The sequence below is a fragment of the Trichechus manatus genome, unplaced genomic scaffold (genome assembly GCF_000243295.1).
Source record: "Trichechus manatus latirostris isolate Lorelei unplaced genomic scaffold, TriManLat1.0 scaffold00049, whole genome shotgun sequence".
Lineage (NCBI taxonomy): Eukaryota > Metazoa > Chordata > Mammalia > Sirenia > Trichechidae > Trichechus > Trichechus manatus.
In genome coordinates, this window is record NW_004443985.1 from 2032285 (window position 1) to 2052428 (window position 20144).

Below are 20144 nucleotides of genomic sequence, written 5' to 3' on the forward strand. Positions count from 1 at the left end.
AAAGTACAAAAAAGAAGATAATTCCATGTGAATACATATCTAAATATAAAAGATTAATACCAACAACTTTCAGAAAACAAAATATAAGAAAATATCTTTATGACCTCAGGGTAGGAAGGATTTTTTAAAGGATAACTCATAAAGGTCAGACTAGAAAGGAAAAGATTGACAAATTTGTTACAGTAAAATTAAGAATTTCTGTTTAATCAAAAGATATCATACAGATATGAAGGCTGAGTCAATATTCTAAAATCAATCACATAATCCACCATATTAACAGGCTAAAAAAGAAAAATCATATGAACATATAATTTGAAGCAGAAAAGGTATTAGACAACATCCAACACTCACTTAAGATCAAAAACTCGCACAGAGAAAGAAAAACTTCCCCAAATTGACAAAGCACCTCTAAAAAAGACCTACAGATTACATCACACTTAATGGTGGATGAATGAATACTTTCTCCCTAATCACGGGAACAAGGCAAAGATGGCTGCTCTCACCACTGTTATTCAACAGTGCTGGAAGTTCCAGCCCATGCTATAAGGCAGGAAAAAGAAATAAAAGGCATTGGATTGGAAAGGAAGAAACAAAACTGTCCCTATTTACAGATGATATAATTGTCTACAAAGAAAATGCCAATGAACCTACCCAAAAAAAAAAAAAACCTCCTAGAACTAATAAGTGAGTTTGTGAGTTTAGAAAGATGGCAGGATACAATTCCAATACACAAAAATCAACTGCATTCCTATATACTAAGAACAAACACATGGAAGCCAAAATTAAAAACCCAATACTATTTACAATTGCTCCAAAGAAAATGAAGAATTTACACATCTAGCAAAACACGTACAGGATATGTATGCTAAAAATTACAAAACAGTAACAAAAGAAAGCAAAGAAAATCTAAATAAATGGAGAAGTCCTTGAGTGGTACAAATGGTTAAGCATCCTGCTACTAACCAAAAGGATGGTAGTTTGAATTCACTCAGAGGCACCTTGGAAGAGAGGCCTGGCAATCTACTTCTGGAAAATGACAGTCATTGAAAATCCCATGGAGCACCGTTCTACTCTGACACGTGGGGTCGCCATAAGCAGCAATCAACTAGATGGCAACTGGTTTAATCGCACTAAACAAATGGGAAGACATACCATGTTCATGGATTAGAAGATTCAACATAGTCAATGTGTCAATTCTCCCTAAATTGATTTATAGTTTTAACACAATTTTTGTCAAACCCTCAGCAACATTTTTTTTTGTAGATGTCTTAAGTTATCTAGTGCTGCTACAACAGAAATACCACAAGCAGATGGCTTTAACAAAAAGAAATTTATTTTCTCACAGTGTAGGAGGCTAGAAGTCTGAATTCAGGGTGTCAGCTCTAGGGGAAGGCCTTCTCTCTGTTGGCTCTGGAGGAAGGTCTTTGTCATCAATCTTTCCCTGGTCTAAGAGCTTCTCAGTGCACAGACCCCAGGTCCAAAGGACATGCTCTGCTCCTGGCTCTTCTTAGCGGTAGGAGGTCCTCCCTCCTCTCTGCTCTCTTCTCTCTTTTATATCTCAAATAAAGAGACTGACTCAAGATACAACCTAATCCTGTAGACCAAATCCTGCCTTTTATCTTGCCTCATTAACATCATAGAGGTTAGGATTTACAACACGTAGGATAATCACATCAGATCACAAAATGGTGGACAACCACACATCACTGGGAATCATAGCCCAGCCAATTTGACACATATTTTGGGGGGACACAATTCAATCCATAACAGTAGACATGTTGTTGTTTGGTTGTTTGGTGCTGTTGAGTTGGTTCTGACTCACAGCAACCCTGTATATAACAGAACGAAACACTGCCCAGTTCTGCGCCATCCTCACAATCATTATGCTTGAGCCTATTGTTGCAGCCACTGAGTCAATCCATCTCATTGAGGGTCTTTCTCTTTTTCGCTGACCCTCTACTTTACCAAGCATAATGTCCTTATCCAGGGACTGGTCCCTCCTGATAACATGTCCAAAGTATGTGAGACGTAGCCTCGCCATCCTTGCTTCTAAGGAGCATTCTGGTTGTACTTCTTCCAAGACAGATTTGTTCATTCTTCTGGCAGTCCATGGTATATTCAGTATTCTTCACCAACACCACAATTCAAAGACATCTTCGGTCTTCCTTATTCATCGTCCAGCTTTCTCATGCATACGAAGCAACTGAAAACACCATGGCTTAGGTCTGGCGCACCTTAGTCCTCAAAGTGATATCTTTGCTCTTTACACTTTAGTCTTTTGCAGCAGATTTGCCAAATGCAATACATCATTTGATTTCTTGACTGCTGCTTCCATGGGTGTTGACTGTGTATCCAAGTAAAATGAAATCCTTGACAACTTCAATCTCTTCTCCATTTATCATGATGTTGCTTATTGGTCCAGTGTGAGGATTTCTGTCGTCTTTGTGTTGAGGTGAAATCCATACTGAAGGCTGTGGTCTTTGATCTTCATCAGTAAGTGCTTCAAGTCCTCTTCACTTTCAGCAAGTAAGGTTGTGTCATCTGCATAACCTAGGTTGTTAATGAGCCTTCCTTCAATCCTGCTGCCCCGTGCTTCTTCATATAGACCAGTTTCTCAGATTATTTGCTCAGCATACAGATTGAATAAGTATGGTGAAAGGATACAACCCGGATTTTAAACCATGCAGTATCCCCTTGTTCTGTCTGAATGACTGCCTCTTGTTCAATGTACAGGTTCCTCATGAGCACAATTAAGTGTTCTGGAATTCCTATTTTTTGCAAAGTTATCCATAATTTGTTATGATCCACACAGTCGAATGCCTTTGTGTAGTCAATAAAACACAGGTAAACATCTTTCTGATATTCTCTGCTTTCAGCCAAAGTCCATCTAACATCAGCTATGATACCCCTCATTCCATGTCCTCTTCTGAATCTGGCTCAAATTTCTGGCAGTTCCCTGTCGATGTACTTCTGCAATCATTTTTGAATTATCTTCAGCAAAATTTTACTTGTATGTGCTATTAAAGATATTGTTCAATAATTTCTGCTTTCTGTTGGATCACCTTTCTTTAGAATGAGCACAAACATGGATCTCTTCCAGTCGGTTGGCCAGGTAACTGTCTTCCAAATTTCTTGGCATAGACGAGTGAGTGCTTCCAGCATTGTACCTGTTTGTTGAAACATCTCAATTAGTATTCTGTCAATTCCTGGAGCCTTGTTTTTCGCCAATGCCTTCAATGCAGCTTGAACTTCTTCCTTCCATACCATTGGTTCTTGATCATACGCTACCTCCTGAAATGGCTGAACTTCAACCAATTCTTTTTGATACACTCTGTGTATTCCTTCCACCGTCCATATTGGTAATCATGAAAAAGCACATTCAAATGAGACACCGATGGTATATTTTTCTTTCATCAGATGGTCAGAGCATAAAAGGTCAGATACATTTATCATTGTGAGAGTGTGGGGAAATGGGTACTGTCATAAACTATAAACCAAAAAAACCAACCAGTTTACTGTCGAGTTGATTCCAAGTCATTCATGGCAACCTCATATGTTGCAGGGTATAATTATGCTCCATGAGGTTTTCGTGGCTGTGACCTTTCAGAGCAGATCACCAAGCATTTCTTCTGAGGCACCTCTGGGTGAATTCAGATCTCCAGCCTTTCAGTTAGCAGTCACGCGTTTAACCTTTCGTGCTACCCACGGAACCCCTCATACCTTCTAGGTGGAAGTATAAAGTGCACAGTCTTTTAGAGCGGATAATTCAAGAATATTTATGAAGATTTAAAATGCACATTTAAATGTTTTATAGTAAAATACAAAGTACATGCAAAAATAGAGTATCAAACACATATACAGTTTAAGAAAGACAGAAAGGGAATATTACCAATACTTTAGGAACCTCAGTGCGTTCCTTCTAGAATACAGTGGGATTCGCTCATTGACAGGTGCCGTAATGTTTTTTGTATCTGTTCTCCTATTGATGAGCATAACTGTTTCCAGTTTCTCCGCTATTATGAACAGTATCTCCATGACATTCCCACATGCACACAAGTGTCCACACAGTCACCAACACTTGGAATTAATTAGAAGTGTTAAATTCTTGCTCTTGCTGATTTGCTGGGTGTGCGCATTCTTTGATCCAAAAATCTCACTTGGAGCACTCGACCTCACTGAAATGCTTGCACGCTAAGGCACCTACAGAAATGTTCCCCTCAGCAGTGCATTAGACATAATGTCCACATCCATCAATACGCGAGTGGTTAAAGGAATTTTCAGACAGCTGTCCTATGAATGTCAACACAGCCACTGAAAAGAACGAGGTAGACTTGTGTGTTCTGACATGGAAACATCTCCCAGACATACTGTTAAGCCAAAAAATCTAAGAAAGGTAAAGAAAAACATAAAACATGGTCCTATTTGTTTGAAAAAATATGTATGTGCGTTTATGTGCACAGAAAATGGTGGGGAAAGGCCCACACCACTGAGCAGTGGTTGCTCTTGTCAGGGTTGATACGGGGTGGACGGTGGGGAGGCGGGGAGAGTTTCTACTGTATACACTTGTGAATTGTTTATGATAAGCATATCCTACTTTTCATAATTTTTAAACAAAATATAGCATAAATCAAAAAGAAAGATAAGGAAAGACTGTAATACTAGATATTAACATGTTTAATACTCTAGTGAAGTACTGGCCCCTGAAACACAAATCAAGGGAACACTAGAAAAAGCCCAGACACAGACCCAACTTAATATACACACTTACTATAATAGTGGGCGAAGACTGACTGTTCAACAGATGATGCTGGGACCGTTCATAACCATTTAGGGGAAAATTAAGTTAGCGCTCCACCTCAAACCACAGATCAAAGCGAATTACAAACGGATGGAAGAATTAACTAAAAAATGAAACTTTAAAAAAATCATAAGAATGGTGGTTGGTTTATCTCTAGGTAGGGAAGGTCTTCGAAATATAAAACAAGGGAAGAGATTGAGGGAATTGATCATGTAAAAATTTTAAACTTCTTTATAAGAATTTTAAATGAAATTAAAAGGCAAACGACAAACTGGGCAAAGTATTTGTATCTCATATAAAAAAAACCCCAAAGAAAAACGGGAGGAGAAAAGAACGGGCGTTTCACAGAAAAATACAAAAAGTTAAACTCGTAGGAAAACACTAACAATCAACAAAATGTAAATGAAACTATGCCTCACAATTCACCTATCACACTGACAGTGATAGAGATAAATGGGAATATGTAGTTTTGGTTAAGGTTCAGCAAATGGATAATCAGTATTACTACTGGAAAGAAGTATAAAATGATGTGACTTTTTGGGGGAGGGAATTTGGCGATTTGTGTCAAAAACCTCAACGATACGTATGGCTAGGGACACGGTCTTTTATCCTAGGGAACGTGAAGACAATGTGTACAACGTATACAAGAAGGTGTAAGAGAAAAATGGTTATATCAGCGTTATTTAGAACAGCAAAGATCCACAAACAGACTAAATGTATATAATGTGGGTGCAGGTTAAGTAATTTCGGTACATATTATGAAATATTAGGCAATAATGAAGGAGCCCTGGTGGTGCAACAGTCACGCGTGCAGTTGCTAACCCAAAGGTCGGCAGTGTGAACCACCCAGGGGCCCTGCAGGAGAAAGACCTATTGATCTGCTTCTATAAATGGTAACAGTCTGGAAAACTCTATGGAGCAATTCTACTCCGTCACACAGGTTCACTATGAGTCGGAATCGACTCGATGGCACCCAACAACTGTAACGTAAAACGATTAAAAGTGATGGTGTTGAAAATGTGACAATACGATAAAACACACTACATTACTAAGTGAAAAAAGTAAGTTATCTAATTATACCACTCCCATCTTGTAAAACTAACAAAAATGAATACACACTAGAAGGATACACCCTATAATGATCTCTGGGTAATGGCGTATGGGTCATCTTAATTTTCTTTTCCGTAATTTCCAAATCTTATAGAATAAGCATGTACTAACACCAATCCCTGGAGAAGGACGTCACGCTCGGTAAAGTACAGGGTCAGCAAAAAAGAGGAAGACCCTCAATGAGATGGACTGACGCAGTGGTTGCAACAACGGGCTCAAACACAGCAACGTTTGTGAGGATGGCGCAAGACTGGGCAGTGTTTCACTCTGTTGCACACGGGGTCGCTATGGGTCAGAAGCAACTAGATGGTACCTAACAGCAACGGCAATACCTTTCAATTTAGAAATGTCTACAGATAAATCCATAATTACACATAATACACCGCGAATGGGCACAAAGTTGTTGTAATGGCTCTCCTCTCGCCCTCTTACCTCCACGCCCCGTTTTCCACCTCCAGCTCCAGGACAGTCTGCAGGCTCTGGCAGAGCAAGGCCTCAAAGGTGACATTGACTGTGCACTCCCCCAGAGGGTGAAGGTGGCCGCTTGGGGGCTCAATGTTGAAGAGAGACTCCTGGTTGGGAGGTAAACCAGAAGGATGAGGAGGGAGCACTTGGCATTGCAGAAGAAGTAGGGGCTAGTGGTAGTACCCAACCATGGTTACCCCCAAGCTGCCCCCAGTTCTTCAAAGAGCCATCTGGGATCCAGAAGGAGGCAAGCTGGCAGGAGATTCCAGCGGAGCGAGTCTCAGGACTAAGGGGACAAACACTGAGTCTCCAAGTTAAAGCAGGAGACCAGCTGGAGGTCTCCATGCACTGAGAGGTGGAAGGCGGAGGGGGGGTCTGGGGGGGAGGACTGCCTGGAGGAGCGGGCAGGGCTTGGCCAGCAGGTGGACGCTGGCTGGGGAGTGAGAGCGAGTCTGTACACGTCTGTGCGCCATCCTGGGGAGAAGGTGGCCCTCCGAGGGGTCTGCCCAGCTGAGCCAGCATCAGTCAGGACCCTGACGCCTTCAACTCTCTCCTTTGCATCCCCTGGTCTCTTCCTCACTCTTGCCATGCCACCCCTCAACACAGACTTGCTGGGACTCTTTCACCCCCGGCAGGTCCGGCCCACTCCCCATCACTAGGCGCGCAAAGGGAAAGAGGAAGGGAAAGGGAACGTCTGCCCCTGGGGAAGGCCCTCCACACTCCCTCCTTCCTACCCGACTGGGAGAAGGGGCATCACCTGGCTGAGTGGCGCCAAGTGGGCCACACCAGTAGTGGGCATCACTGCACACTGGAAGGTCACAGCCAGGAGGCGTGTCTCCCTCTGGTCTCTCCCTTCCCTGAGACCCAGTGAGCACAAGGGCTGTGCCCGTCCACCTCAGTGTCCTTTACCCATGTGGCTGGCACATGGGCTTGGCCTGGCCTCTCTCATCCCACCCCACCCTGCCTGCCTTGGGCCTGTGTTCTCCTGCAGGTTTCACAGGGACACACAGGCTCCCCCCGAGGGGGAGCGCCTCTCCGGCCCTGGTAGGAGGGGTGCTGGCCTTCAGTGGAGGCTGCTTAGGCCTAACTCGCACAGAAAAGAGGGCCCCACGCGCTCCAGCCTGGCTCACCAAGGCTCAGGCACGGAGTTTGGGACCCCAGCTCAGCTGGGAGGCAAAAGTCACTTTGCTTTCTTTTGTCTTTGCTGCTCACGTGTGGCTGTGATCCCGGGCAGGGTTTCAGTAGCTCTGGGTCTCCTGACATAGAGCATCTAACGAACCCCAAATCCCAACGTTATTTTACGAGAGCTCAAAAGAAAAGAGTATGGAGACAGGATTCCTACCAGCCTCAGTTATGATACAATCTTGAAGTACTATACGAGCGACAGTTATTTTAGTGATAAAATACAGTTAATCGTCACAACGGGAGAAAAACAGACCGGGCATTAGAAAACCAGGATCTGATCTGACGCCACCACCATTAGCTGGGTGGCTCTGGGGGAGTCTGTGTGTCCCTGTGGGCCTCTCCTCTGTCAAATGAGATTGGCTGAGGTCCTCAGCTTCCACCTGTGCTCTGGGAAATCCCAGGGGTTCCTCAGAAGTGCCTCAAGCAAGGGATGGGGTGTGGGTAGAGGCAGGATGGGGCAGGGGTACCTAGCAAAGGAGTCTCTCGGTGGCCAGAGTGGACGTACTTCATTCTACACACTGGGCTTCTGCCGAGCTTTCATTTGACAGAAGGATTCCTGCCTAGAATGATGTGAACGCTGAATGTTCTGATATTACCCCTAGAAGTAGGATCTAGGCTGGGAAACCCATTAGCCCCGGGGCAGGGGGGATCACTGTTACACGGGACATTTGGCAATGGCGTCGGTGACTGGATGCAAATGGTCCTACCTTCTAAGTTCCAGAGTGCTGCGAGAGATAGACAGAGACAGAGAAAGAGAGAGAGGCAAGGCAGTTGCGTGAAGGAGCAGCAGCTTCTGAGCAGAGAGGGAAGGCCTGGGGAAAGGAAAAGTGGCTGCAGGCGTCTCTCCCTGGCTTCTGAGTGGGGAAGGAGAAGTGTGCAAGCGAGCGGCGGGACGAGGGGACCTGATGGGAAGCAGCAAGAGGCAGGGTGTTTTCTCCACGCCACACTGGCCAGGGTCTCACAGATGTGGGACAGCCGAGGGCGGCCCCCCGTGGGCTCCAGCCATCCAGGGGGCAGAGCGGGGACAGCAAACTGGCGAGTCATGTCTGTCTGTTGCAGCTTTGTCTGTTGCAGACTGTACACTGTGCTTGTATGTGATGCCACCCCAGGTGAGGATAATAACTCAGCCACTCTCAGAAGTTCCTGAGTTGATCTTCAGGAAGCAATAGGAGAGGAGGAAGGAGGAGGAGAAGCTAAGCTCTCTGAAGGAAGTGACTCTACACTCTTCCTTCTGAGCCTTTTGGTTTGACCCACAAGCCTTGTCGGGATGCCACCTGGTGGCAGGTACTCAAACAGCAACCACCATCCCAGACAGGGTCAGTAGCTTTGGGGTGAGCCTAGCAGACGTGACCTTCTCAGAGGCAGGGAACCCAGCCTTGGCAACAGCAGCCTGGGAAGCTTCCTGACCAACGCAGCCGCCCGTCTTCTTCCTAACTCAGGCTGCTTGGACAGACGGACAAACCCATGTCCTATTTACCCATCAAACAGTGGAAAAAAGGTCAGGAAAACGCGGGGTGCAGCGCAGAGAGGACGCCAACTGCCCCGGGGATGGGTAGGACTGGGGACACCACCAGGCAAACATCACCAGGCCAGCTCTTCCTCTCCCACCTCAGAGCCCTGAATGCACCAGCACGGGCTTCCCATCCAACACGCACGAGCAAAGGGGCGCACGGGGCCAGCAGAGCCGACTCACATTCTCACGCCTTTCTTCCAGGCAGACCGCACTCTCCCTCATGTGCCACGTGGCTGGGAGCTGGCTGACGTTCTGGATCTGGATGGAGAGTGTGACTTTCTGGCCCAGGCGAAGCAAACCAAACTGCAGGGCTGAGATGCCGAGGACGAGCGCAGGCCCCTGAGACATGCATGGGGCCTGTCACTGGGCCCCATCCCCGCCAGCTGTCTCGGTCCACCCGCCCAGCCCCGCCCGCAGCACCTTAAAGGTCGCCTCGATGTGCAGCACCACAGGCGAGGCTGAGTCTTTGACCTCACACAGCAGGTCCTGGCTTGCGGGCCCAGGCACACCCCCGGTAAAGTTCAACTCAAAATCCCCGACCTCGTTGGGCTCTGGGAGCGAGGGGGGAAGTGAGAGTTGGAAAAGAATCAGGGGCGGTGTCCTTCCGGGGCCAGGCCCAGAGTCCCAACTCTGCCGGCGTTTTGTCCACTGCACATGGTGTGCCTCAGCGGCAGCTGGTCACAGGGAACCATGAGCTCTGCACAGGCCCCTTCAACCCCGAAGCAGGGGTGGGGTGACCAGTAAGCGTGGCACGGGGGACCCACGGGGAGCACGGGCCCACGGGGAGCACGCCCGCTCACGGGGTACTCCGTCCCTGCTCTGAAGCCTCCTCTCTCAGCCAGGCCCAGGCAGGTCCCGCCCCCTCCCACAGCCTGCGGCACCTATGACCCCTGCACAGGGCTCCACTTCAATGATGTGGCAGTCGCTAATCTTCTCCCACACGTATCTGATGGGCGACTTGCTGTTGTTCCACATCTGAAAGACACACACGATTCGGCTTGCTGAGGCACCGCCTTCCGCCGGCTCTGTCCCCGCTGAGGACCGTGGGGCTGCAGGCTCACCTCGGGCCTACTCCGCCCCTCCCTGTTCACTCCGGACCCCTGAGGCCAGCAGCACGCTCACCCCTCGTGCAGGGTTTCTGGGCAGGGCTCTGCTCTAGAAGCCACATCTTGCCAAAGCCCCGGGAGACAGGCGTGGGCTCCACAGCCCCGTCTCTCGGGGTCCTGGGAGCTGACAAAATGCCTGGCCCAGGCGTCTGTGCAAACCAAGTTGAGACCAGGGGCCCTGGGAGCAGCCTCAGCCTCCTCGCAGGGGCTGCCGCCATCTGCCCCTCCAGCTCCCTCCTCAGGCGGCCCGGGCTGGGGAGAGACACGGTCTACCTTAAAATCCTTCTTCACGTTTACACCAATGTAGTTCTCTCTCGAGATGATGAGCACACAGGGCTCCAAGAGGACCTGAAAAGGTTCTGCCGAGCCTTTCACCTCAACCTCCAGGACAATCACATCATCCGCCCAGCAGGGAGCTTCCTCCAGGCTCTGAATTTCTGAACTGAACACAAGGCCACCCTGAGCCAGCAGCCAGCACCACAGGGAGCATGGCCCTGCACGTTCCTCGCCTCTGTCCCGCATCCCTGGTCTCCTTGTGAAAAGAAAATGCTTTCCCACCCACAGGTCCCTAAAATCAGAGGCACTGGCCACCGCCCTGAAAGGGTGATACGAGCTGGAGGCCCAGGACAGGGGCACCCGCCTGCTGCCCCCAGGGACTCCACTGCATGCCCCAGCCTGCGGTCTCTGTGCAAGGCTGACAGAGACCCACCCCGATGGTTTACTTAGGGATGAGCTGGTGGAGACACCCTCACAAGGCAACAACGTCCCTCACCAGTCACCACCACCTGGGACCAGCAGCCTGGCTGCTGGGTTGGGGGGAGACATGAGCCTGGAGCTCGGCTCCAAGCTTCCTGGATGGCCTGGAGCTCTTGCCATGTGTCCAGGAGCTCTACCTCCTGCGTGCTGAGCCCCCTCACCAAGGCCTGCTGGTGGTCAGACTGCTTACTCACCCGCCCTGTGCCTTCCCGAGGCATCCCCTGGGGAGCCAAGCCCAGCTGCCCCCCTTGCCCGGGGGCCAGCCCTGGCTCGCTCACCTCCTGGGCTCGGGGACTTGTTCTAGTACCATCTGGAGCACGCTGTGAAAGACCCTCAGCTGCAAGACAAACAGCCTCCTGGAGACGCAGCACACCCCAGCTGGGGTGTCCTGGGGTAGCTGGAGCCACGGCAGGGGTCCCTTCCCCACTGGCCTACCCCCCAGAAAGGCCCTCAGGAAAACAGTGCTGCTTCCCTCCCAGCTTTCCCCACCCTGCAGAGAGGGGCTGGCTGCCAGGATCAGAGGCTGGGAGCTGCCACAGTCTCAAGGCTGGTGTGCCTACCTCCGCCGGATCTGGGGGACAGGAAGAAAAGGCCCTCCAGACCTCAACATTGCCTGCTTGGTGGGGCCCTCAATGTGTCTGAAGCACCACACTGTCCCAGAACAATGAAGTAGGCACTTCATTGAGTGGCAGAGCTGCTCATCCTAGTCCCAAATCCACTAACAAGGGCCCCCAGGCCTCTCACACCCAGCTCTCCTTTCTCTCCTGCCTGTCACACTCAGGGCTTCCACTCTGGGTAGGGAGCTGTGTCAAACTCTCCCTGGGAAACCTGCAGCTCAATCTCTAGGGGCTGCTCGTGTCTCTGATATAAACAGAAACATGGAAGACAGCAGAGCTGAGGGGACAAGCCCAGGTCTGCTGCAGACAGGGTGTCAGTGATCAGGACCAGCGGTCAGCTGTTGCTTCCAGCACACCAGGCATGTCCTCCAGCTCCCTCAGCTAAGTGCCGGCCTCGGCGGGACAGCTCCAATTTCATGAAAGAACATGGATGGAGGGTCAAAGCATCATGACCCGTTCATGCATGACTACCAACATGGCCCCAGTTTAACCTCATGAGGAGAAAAGCTCAGGATGAACTCGTGGTCCATGTGGGGGTTGAGAACCCCGCTTCCGGGCACGATGGAGAAGGCTGTCTCCCAGTCAGGGTGGCACTTGATGCTGTCCATGCTGTAGACTTCTCCTGGCATCAGGGGCTGCAGGTTGGGCTTCATGATCTGCCAGTGGAAGGCCAGCTCCACGTGCCTGTGGGGGAACCCTGAGAGTGGGCATGGATCACGGGCCAGGACCAGGGCCTTCCACCCCAAGCCTAGCCTGGCCCTGCTCCAAGAAGGACCCAGAGGCAGGAAGTGAACAGAAGCAGGATAGAGGAGCCTGGGGGAACAGGGGAAAGGATGGCAGGTGGGGCACGGAGTCCAAGCTGGAGAGCATGTAAGAGTCCTTCGCCCTTCACCCACCATAGCTGGAGGCGAGAGCCATGGCAACTCAGGGGAAAGAGTAAACCAGGGAGACCTTTAACCTGTGGGGGTCTAGGCACCTCTCCAGATGTCAGGGAAAGCCCCTGCAGTGTCTCCTATCACATGAGAATTTCAAAGATTTGCCACATCAACCCCTACCCTTGCCCTCCACCTCTCCAGCTACTGCCTCCCAGGCAGCCTTGCCTAGAAGGCTATGTGCCCGCTGGGTGCCGAGAGAAGCAATGACAATGCCGTGGTCGTGGGGCAGGGCAGGGCTCCAGGCATGTTGCTGACGGGCAGCTGTCGGGAGAACCAGATCATGCCAAGTGACAGAATCCTGTGCAACACCTGGGGCCACCGGGCCAGCCCTGGCTCAGAGCTCCCCGAGGTACGTCCTGGTGTGCTGTGCTGGTGTACTGACGGTGCTCAGAGGACGGTCAGGAAACAAGGGCAGTGGGAAACGAACCTACAGGCCACAGTCCGTCTGGCCCTGGGACTTGGATGGGCACAGCAGGACCTCTCTGGAAAACCGTTCTGGCTACGGATGGCCCAGGACGAGCTAGATCAGCACTGTCCCCCCTGACTTCCTGCAATGGCAGCAAGGTTAGGGACCTGTGCTGCCTGCAGTAGCCACTAGCCGCGGGAGGCTACTGAGAACTCGAAATGCGGCTAGTGCCACTGAGGAACCAAACTGTTAACTGCTTTTAATTTTAACTGATTTAAATTTAAGTAGCCGTATATGGCTAGTGGCTACCATACTGGGCAGTGAGAATCGGCCTTCTTCCACTCTGTACCTAGACCCCTCCCTGGCCCTTGGAAAGAAGCTCCCTCCTCACTGGGAACTCGGGGTCAGGCGAGGAGGGAGAAGGGGTGTGGTGGGGTGTTGTACAGGGACCACTCACGTAGTATTTCTAACGATCAGCTGTTTCCTAGCAGTAGACTGAAGGTTTTCAGGCTCAAAGCGTATGAAATGCTGGGCTGTTAAGTCTGTGAGCTCTCCAGGCTCTGGTTGACTTTTCTCACCAGAAACATAGATCAGATCCACAGCAACCAGCTGCCCGATTCCTGACAAAGTAAGGGGTGAAGTTCAGGACGAGAGCCGAGAGCTGAAACCATGACTCCGTGGCCAAAGGCTGCCACAGGCCCACATGAGGCCCACATGCCACCATCCCCATGAGGCCGGCCTCGGCCAGCATGGAAGCCCACAGTGACTCCCCCAGAGCCATCTCCCACCGTGACCCCGGAAGTGCACACAAGAGAGGGTTGGGGCCATTAGCATAACCCCACACAGATTCACATCCCCACATCTGACAGACCCAAAGGAGGTGATTTCAAGAATTAATTCAGCAGGCGCTCAATTAACGTTTGCTGAATGAAACTAGACGGGTGGGTGGGTGGATGGTTGGCTGGCTGGCTGGATAAGTGGATGGGTGGATGGGTGGAGGCAAGAAAGGAGCATGGGGATCTTAGAGAAATTCAGCAGGAAGCTCCTGACCCCACAGAGAGCCAGAGGCACCTCTAGTGGTTTATGTGTAAGTCATCGGCAATTCCCTAAAAAAGATCAAGGGGAGTTTCAAAGGGAAGCTCTGAAAGACCTCACCCAGGCTTCCATGTGTTACTCAGAAGAAATCTCCTTGGGACTGCCCTGGAGGACATACAGGCTTGGAGGTCTCTGAGGTTTAACCCGAACGAGAGGCTCAAAGCTAGACCGACCCAAGGCCTGAGGCTACAGCACCCCCTCAGAGTGCTCCCTGACAGAGTACAGCTGTGCAGCAGCTTCTGGAGCTGGCGGGGTGGGGGCGGGAAGCAGGGTATCCACTCCAGCCCTGCCCCCGGAAGTACATGCAAGCCCACCTACGGTCACCAGCTCCTGGATCTGACAGTTGTCACACACGATGACGAAGGTCTGCTTTGCCTCTTCTAGGCTCGTTGGGAGGAACAGGACCTGGGGAGAGAGGTGTCTCCCTGTTACCTCCCACTATCAGGCTTCCACCTCACCTTCCACCCTTCTCTTCCCAGACACACACCCCCTCCGCTCTTTGCTTCGTGCCCTCCTCCCGTCCCACACTCCCCCTCTGCACACCTAAGGCCGTGGGCTTTGGGCCCAGCTCTACCGCAGAGTCACGCAGGGAGTGTGCTGAAAGGATATGAAGAGAAAGTTCACAGAAAAGGAAATAAAAGTAGCCCTTACACAAATGACAACATGTCCAACTTCATTCAGAAGAACAGAAATGTAAATAAAAACCACGCAGAAGAACCATTTTTTACTTATCATATTGGCAAGAGCAGAAAGTTAGCTACCATATGCAGTGATATGATGTCTTGGATTTTCTTCAGAATAATCTAGAGGGTCAAGGTGGGGATTGTTTGGAGGGAATGCAAGGGTGAAGATGCAGTAAGATTGGCCCAGAGCCGGTAATTGTTAAAGCTGGGTGATGAGGTCATGGGGGATCCTTACACTGTTCTCGCTAATTTTGTGTATGTTTACAAATGTCCGTACCAGGTAGCTCTCAAAGATGGCGGCGTAAACAGATCACCATTCCAGCCCTCCCCAACAAATACAACAGGGAGATGGCACTCGGCTTTGGGGAAGAAGAAAGCAGTGGAAAACTCAGACAGGCAAGGATCAATGATCAGCAAGTCAAATATGGTAGGAAAACTGCTTCTCCCAACATCCCTGGACGCCCCCCTGCCCCCAGCCACACGGGCTGCCGGCTGCTGTGAACTGGGGAAGTGGCCCCAGAAAAAAGGCTTGTTTCCCTAACTGCTACACCCCCTGCTTCTACAAAGAGAAAGGACCCCAAGCTTCTGCTTTAAAAACAACAAGGCAGACCATCCTGGGGTCCATTTGGACATCCCAGCACCCTCCACCCAGACACTGTTGGCTGCAAGCCTACTTTGGGAATTGCTACAGAAGGCTATTGCAGTGGAGCCTTCTCTCAAAGTCAACACCCTACCTGCCTCCCTGCGCACCCCATAGCTCAGGCTTGAAACACCAGGACAGACCTTCCGGGGAGTCAGTTTGGGCTGCCTGCTCCCCTTCCCGTTCGGCACTGAGGACTGCTGACTGAGGCTGCTATGGACTAGGAAGCAGGCATCTTGAGTGGAGCCTACACCCACAGCCAACATACTATCGGGGTTGGGGGGCTCTGGTAGCAACAAGACAGACCTCCCCAGGGGTCTGTTTGGAGCATGAGGACCCTTCCCCTACTCGGACACTGTCTTCAATAAATGGTGCTGAGGAAATTGGATTTCCACATGCAGAAAAATGAAACAGGATCCATGCCTCACACCTTAACAAAAGCAAATGCAAAATGGATTAAGGACCTAAATATGCAAACTAAAGCCATAAATTCTTAGAAGAACAAGCAGGGGCAACGCTGTCATGCCTAGCTTTCAACAATGGATTACCTAATGTAATAACAAAAGCACAAACAGCAAAAGACAAAATAAATAAGTGGGACCTCAAAAAAATTAAAAATTTTGTTCATCAAAAAGACTCTACCGAAAAAGCGTAAAGACAAGCCACCGACTGGGAGAATACCTTCAGAAACCATATATCGAACAAGAATCTAATAACCAAAATTATATAAAACTTCGACAACTTAACAAAAAGATAAATAACCCAATCATAAAATGGGCAAAGGACTTGAATAGACATTTCACCAAACAGGACATTCAAACGGCCACCAAACGCATTAAAAGATGTTCAGCGTCATCAGCCATCAGAGAGATGCGAATCAAAACCACAATGAGATACCATTTCACACCCACTAGGATGGCTAAGACAAAAAAAAAAACAAATGTTGGTGAGGATGTGAGGAAATTGGAACCCTTATCCATTGCTGGTGGGAATGCAAAATGGTACAGCCTTTGTGGGAAACAGTGTGGCAGTTCCACAAAAAACTAAAACTAGAACTACGATATAACACAGCAACTCCACTCCAAGTACATACCCAAAAGACTTGAAAGCAGAGATTCAAAAGACACTCTTACACCAATGTTCACTGCAGCACTATTCACAACAGCCAAAAGGTAGAAATAACTTAAACGCCCACCAACAGATGGATAAACAAAATGTGGTCCGTACACACAATGGAACACTACTCGGCCAGGAGGAGAAACGAAGCCTTGATACACACTACGGTGTGGATGGAGCTGGAAGACATCATGGCGAGCGAAATAAGCCAGTCACAAAAGGACAAATACTGTATGACTTCACTGATACAAAAAGACAAGAAAAGGCAAACGTACGGAGATCAAAGTTTATTAGCAGGGTCGGGAGGGAGGGGGAAGATAAGGGTTAATGGTGATGGAAAAATCACCTTGATGAAGGGTAAGGTTGCACAGCTGATTATTGTAATTGCTGTCAGTAAGTTGTATACCTGCAAAGAGTTGAATTGGCAAAAGCTGTGTGATAGATAGATCCACAATAACGACCAAAAAAAAAAAAAAAAGAGTAGCTGCTGAGGCTGCTTATGTACAACCAAATAGCTCACGGGATTTGGTTCCTTGGTTTGGAGGTTTAGGGTCATGGTTTCATGGGACATCCTAGTTAACTGGCCTAATATTGTGTTTAATGCTTCTGTTCTATCCCCCAGTTCACTGGGTAGTACCTGGGGTCTTAAAAGCTTGCAAGCAGCCATACACGGCACTACAATTGGGGTTTCTATTCACCTGGAGCAACAGAGAAAGGACAGTCAGGAATAGAAGGAGGATATGGAATGTGTGGCTAATTGCCTCCATGAACAACTGCCTCCTTTGCCATGAGACCAGAAGAATGGGACGGTGCCCAGCTACCATTACTGAACTTTTTGAACAAAGATTCCATAGAAGAATGCTTGTCTAAATGGGGAAAATGCAGAACAGAATTTCAAATTCTCATGGATCCAGGCTTCCCAGAGCCAAGAAGCCTGGATGAACCCCTGAAACTACTGCCCTGAGATAATCTTTATTATCTTAAACCAAAAATATCCCCTGAAGTCTTTCTGGAACTGAACAATAGTTTAGCATAACTAGTAACAAAGGTCCACCTTGAGCATCATGCTCTTTTGTGAACTATCTATAGGGAATCAAATTGACAACAGGAGCTCCAACAACTGCATGGGAACCCTGGCATGGGAACCCTGGCGGGCAGTAAGTTTATGTAAATGAGGGTGGTGCGATGGATCGCTTTTGTGTGGCCTTTCTTGCCATGGCCTTGTAACTCCCTCCCAAGTGATTGGGTGGGACTGTGAAAATAGGGTAACTGTGGCCCACCAAGGGGATTGGTCAGGTTTGCCATCCCGCTAGGCTTGAAATGAGCCACCCCAGAGGCGGGAAAGAGGATCGCACAACCCCCAGGAAAGAACAGCCAAGAGTACAGCGTGTCCTTGGACCCTGGGTCCCTGCACTGAGAAGTTCCTGGAATCCGGAGGTGCAAGGGAGAGAGCTGTGACACGGAAGACGGCGAGACCAGCAGGAGACAGTGTGGTGTGCTTTTGGCCCAGGGAGTGAGAAAGCTGAGCACCTTTGGGGGCAGGAGGCTTGCTGGCAGACTGGGCTGCCTTCTGGCACTTACCAGCAGAGCTAAAAGAACTTTGTAACACTTGCCTGAGCAAGGCAGAGGCAGAGGGCCAGGCAGAGGCTGAGGGCCAGGGAGAGGCTTGCCTGCGAGCATAGCTGGGAAAAAGCTGTCGGGATGGAAGAACTGTATCCTGAGTGTTCCTGAACCTGAAATGTAACCTGTTGTTTCCCTAATAAACCCCATAATCGTGAGTACTGTCTGTGCATTGTTTGGTCACTGCAATGAATTACTGAAGCCAGCAGAGAAGTAGAGCGCGCCGTGGGAGGGACGGCTGGTGACAAAATCGGTAAAGATGGCAGAGAGAGGAGGCATGGCTGACCTCTGCCTCATATGGATCAGCCTTGGGCTGTTGATCTTGATTCTCCTGGTGAAGTCACAGGAGGCCAGATGACTCCCCGACGCCATTTTTACATTGAGGGAGGAAGGATCCAGAAAGGAAGGTAAGAATGGTTGTGCAACTTAAAGAATGCAACCAACGTCACTGAATTGTTTATGCAGAAAATGCTGAATGGGGGTATGTTTTGCTATGTGTATTCTCAACAACAACAAAATAAACAAAAATTAGAGAAAAAAAGTCCATGTTAGTTTTTTAAAGTTTGATAACACATTACATTGGCACCCTCACACATTGCTGGTGGGAGTATGAACTGGTACCATTTCATGGAGAGGATTTTGGCAACATGTATCAAATTCTGAGAGCAAAGACCTTGGTCCAGCAAATCTTTAAGGCCTGTATCCTACAGGTAGACTCATACTTGGACCGAGGGAGGTATGTACAAGCTATCTGGCGAAAGAGCCAAAGATCAGAAAAACTCTCTGTGCTCATCAGGAGAGGCCCGCTGAACTAAATCACGGTTCACGTACACAGTGGAATACCACGCAGCTGTGAAAAAGATGAGAATGCTCTCTAAGACACAGCGTTAAGTGCAAACAGAGCACAGAGTGGGAAACGGTTCGTGTAAAGGAAAAACGGATGAAAAGAAGAAAAAGCAGGCGTGTAGGTGCTCACTGAGGCCTAGTACACCTTGGAGGTGCACTCACAGACTGCTGAGGTCGTGGCCCTGGGGAGAGGAAGCGAGGTGAAGGGGAGCGATTCCCTGTTGACCTATTTGCGTTTTCTGAATTTTTAATCATGCGAGTTTATTTCTAACTTGGAAATATGTAAATATGAAGAATAAATATGTTTAAAACAAATAAACAAAAACCAAAGTAACCAGCCAGCAAAATATATAAGGAATGCAAGGGGGAGAGACCTCCCTGTCTCCCCGACTGCTCCCCAGAGGGTCCTCCTGCCACCCTCTTCCTTTTCCTGGGGCTCATGGGAGGATGAGACAAGATGGGAGTCTGGGCATGGTCAGGGGAGACCAGCCCCCAGTTCCTCAGAGTCAGGACGAGGCTCTGACAAGGTCTGGGCTAGCCCGAGGGGAGACAGAGCCTGGCCTCTGAGTGGACCCTGCAGGCCCAGCCTGGCCCTCAGCGGCAGACGAGGACTGTGAAAGCCCTACTGCACCCCTGAACTGGCCCAGTTTCAACCCTGACAGCCAGGTCCTCACTGGGGACCAGACCTGCACTGACATGAACCAGAGAGCCAAGCGCCCGGGCTCTGGAACCAGAACCCACTAGACACTTGGCACTCAAGGGCTGACTATGGACGCCCTGCCTTCCAGCGCGGCAGAGAGCCATATGGCCGTGGTCCACGCGCCTGGCCACAGCAGGACCCCCTGGGGAGTTTCCAGAGTCTTACTCACCCCCCTCCCCATTAATTCCACCTCGGGGCTGGGACCCAGGCAGCAGTGTGTCTTCAAGTTTCTCAGGGGATTCCAGAGTGCAGCCTAGTTTGAGAACCAACGGCTTGTGGATCTCACTACCTGACATCATGGTGCAGGCCAAACACCCCCCCAGAAACCCGGCAGCTTTTGTTTCTGGATGTTGGGTGCTAAGCAGAATAGTGAGGAAGGCCCAGCCTGTGTGAGGCAGCCCCACATCTGCCACAGTGGCAGCACAGGGTCAGACCCCGGGACCAGGGAGGAGAGGAGCTGCAGCGACAGGAAGGCAGTGCTGCGCCTCAGGCACTTCTGAGGACCAGCGAGCAGGTGTGACAAGCCCGAGCGAATGCTGGAAGGGGACAGTCA

General features: G+C 49.6%; 1 protein-coding gene across 1 annotated transcript in view; it reads right to left on the reverse strand.

Moving 5' to 3' along the window:
• DLEC1 (DLEC1 cilia and flagella associated protein) overlaps positions 1–20144 on the reverse strand; it is a 68127-nt gene that overhangs the window by 18918 nt on the left and 29065 nt on the right. Inside the window, exons 11-19 of the mRNA XM_004377397.1 lie at positions 14301–14391; positions 13349–13511; positions 12042–12234; positions 11212–11270; positions 10451–10619; positions 9953–10046; positions 9492–9622; positions 9252–9410; positions 6341–6480 (exon numbers count right to left, since the gene is read on the reverse strand). Of these exons, the coding sequence (XP_004377454.1) occupies positions 6341–6480; positions 9252–9410; positions 9492–9622; positions 9953–10046; positions 10451–10619; positions 11212–11270; positions 12042–12234; positions 13349–13511; positions 14301–14391 (1199 nt within the window). The remainder of the gene's footprint in view (positions 1–6340; positions 6481–9251; positions 9411–9491; positions 9623–9952; positions 10047–10450; positions 10620–11211; positions 11271–12041; positions 12235–13348; positions 13512–14300; positions 14392–20144) is intronic.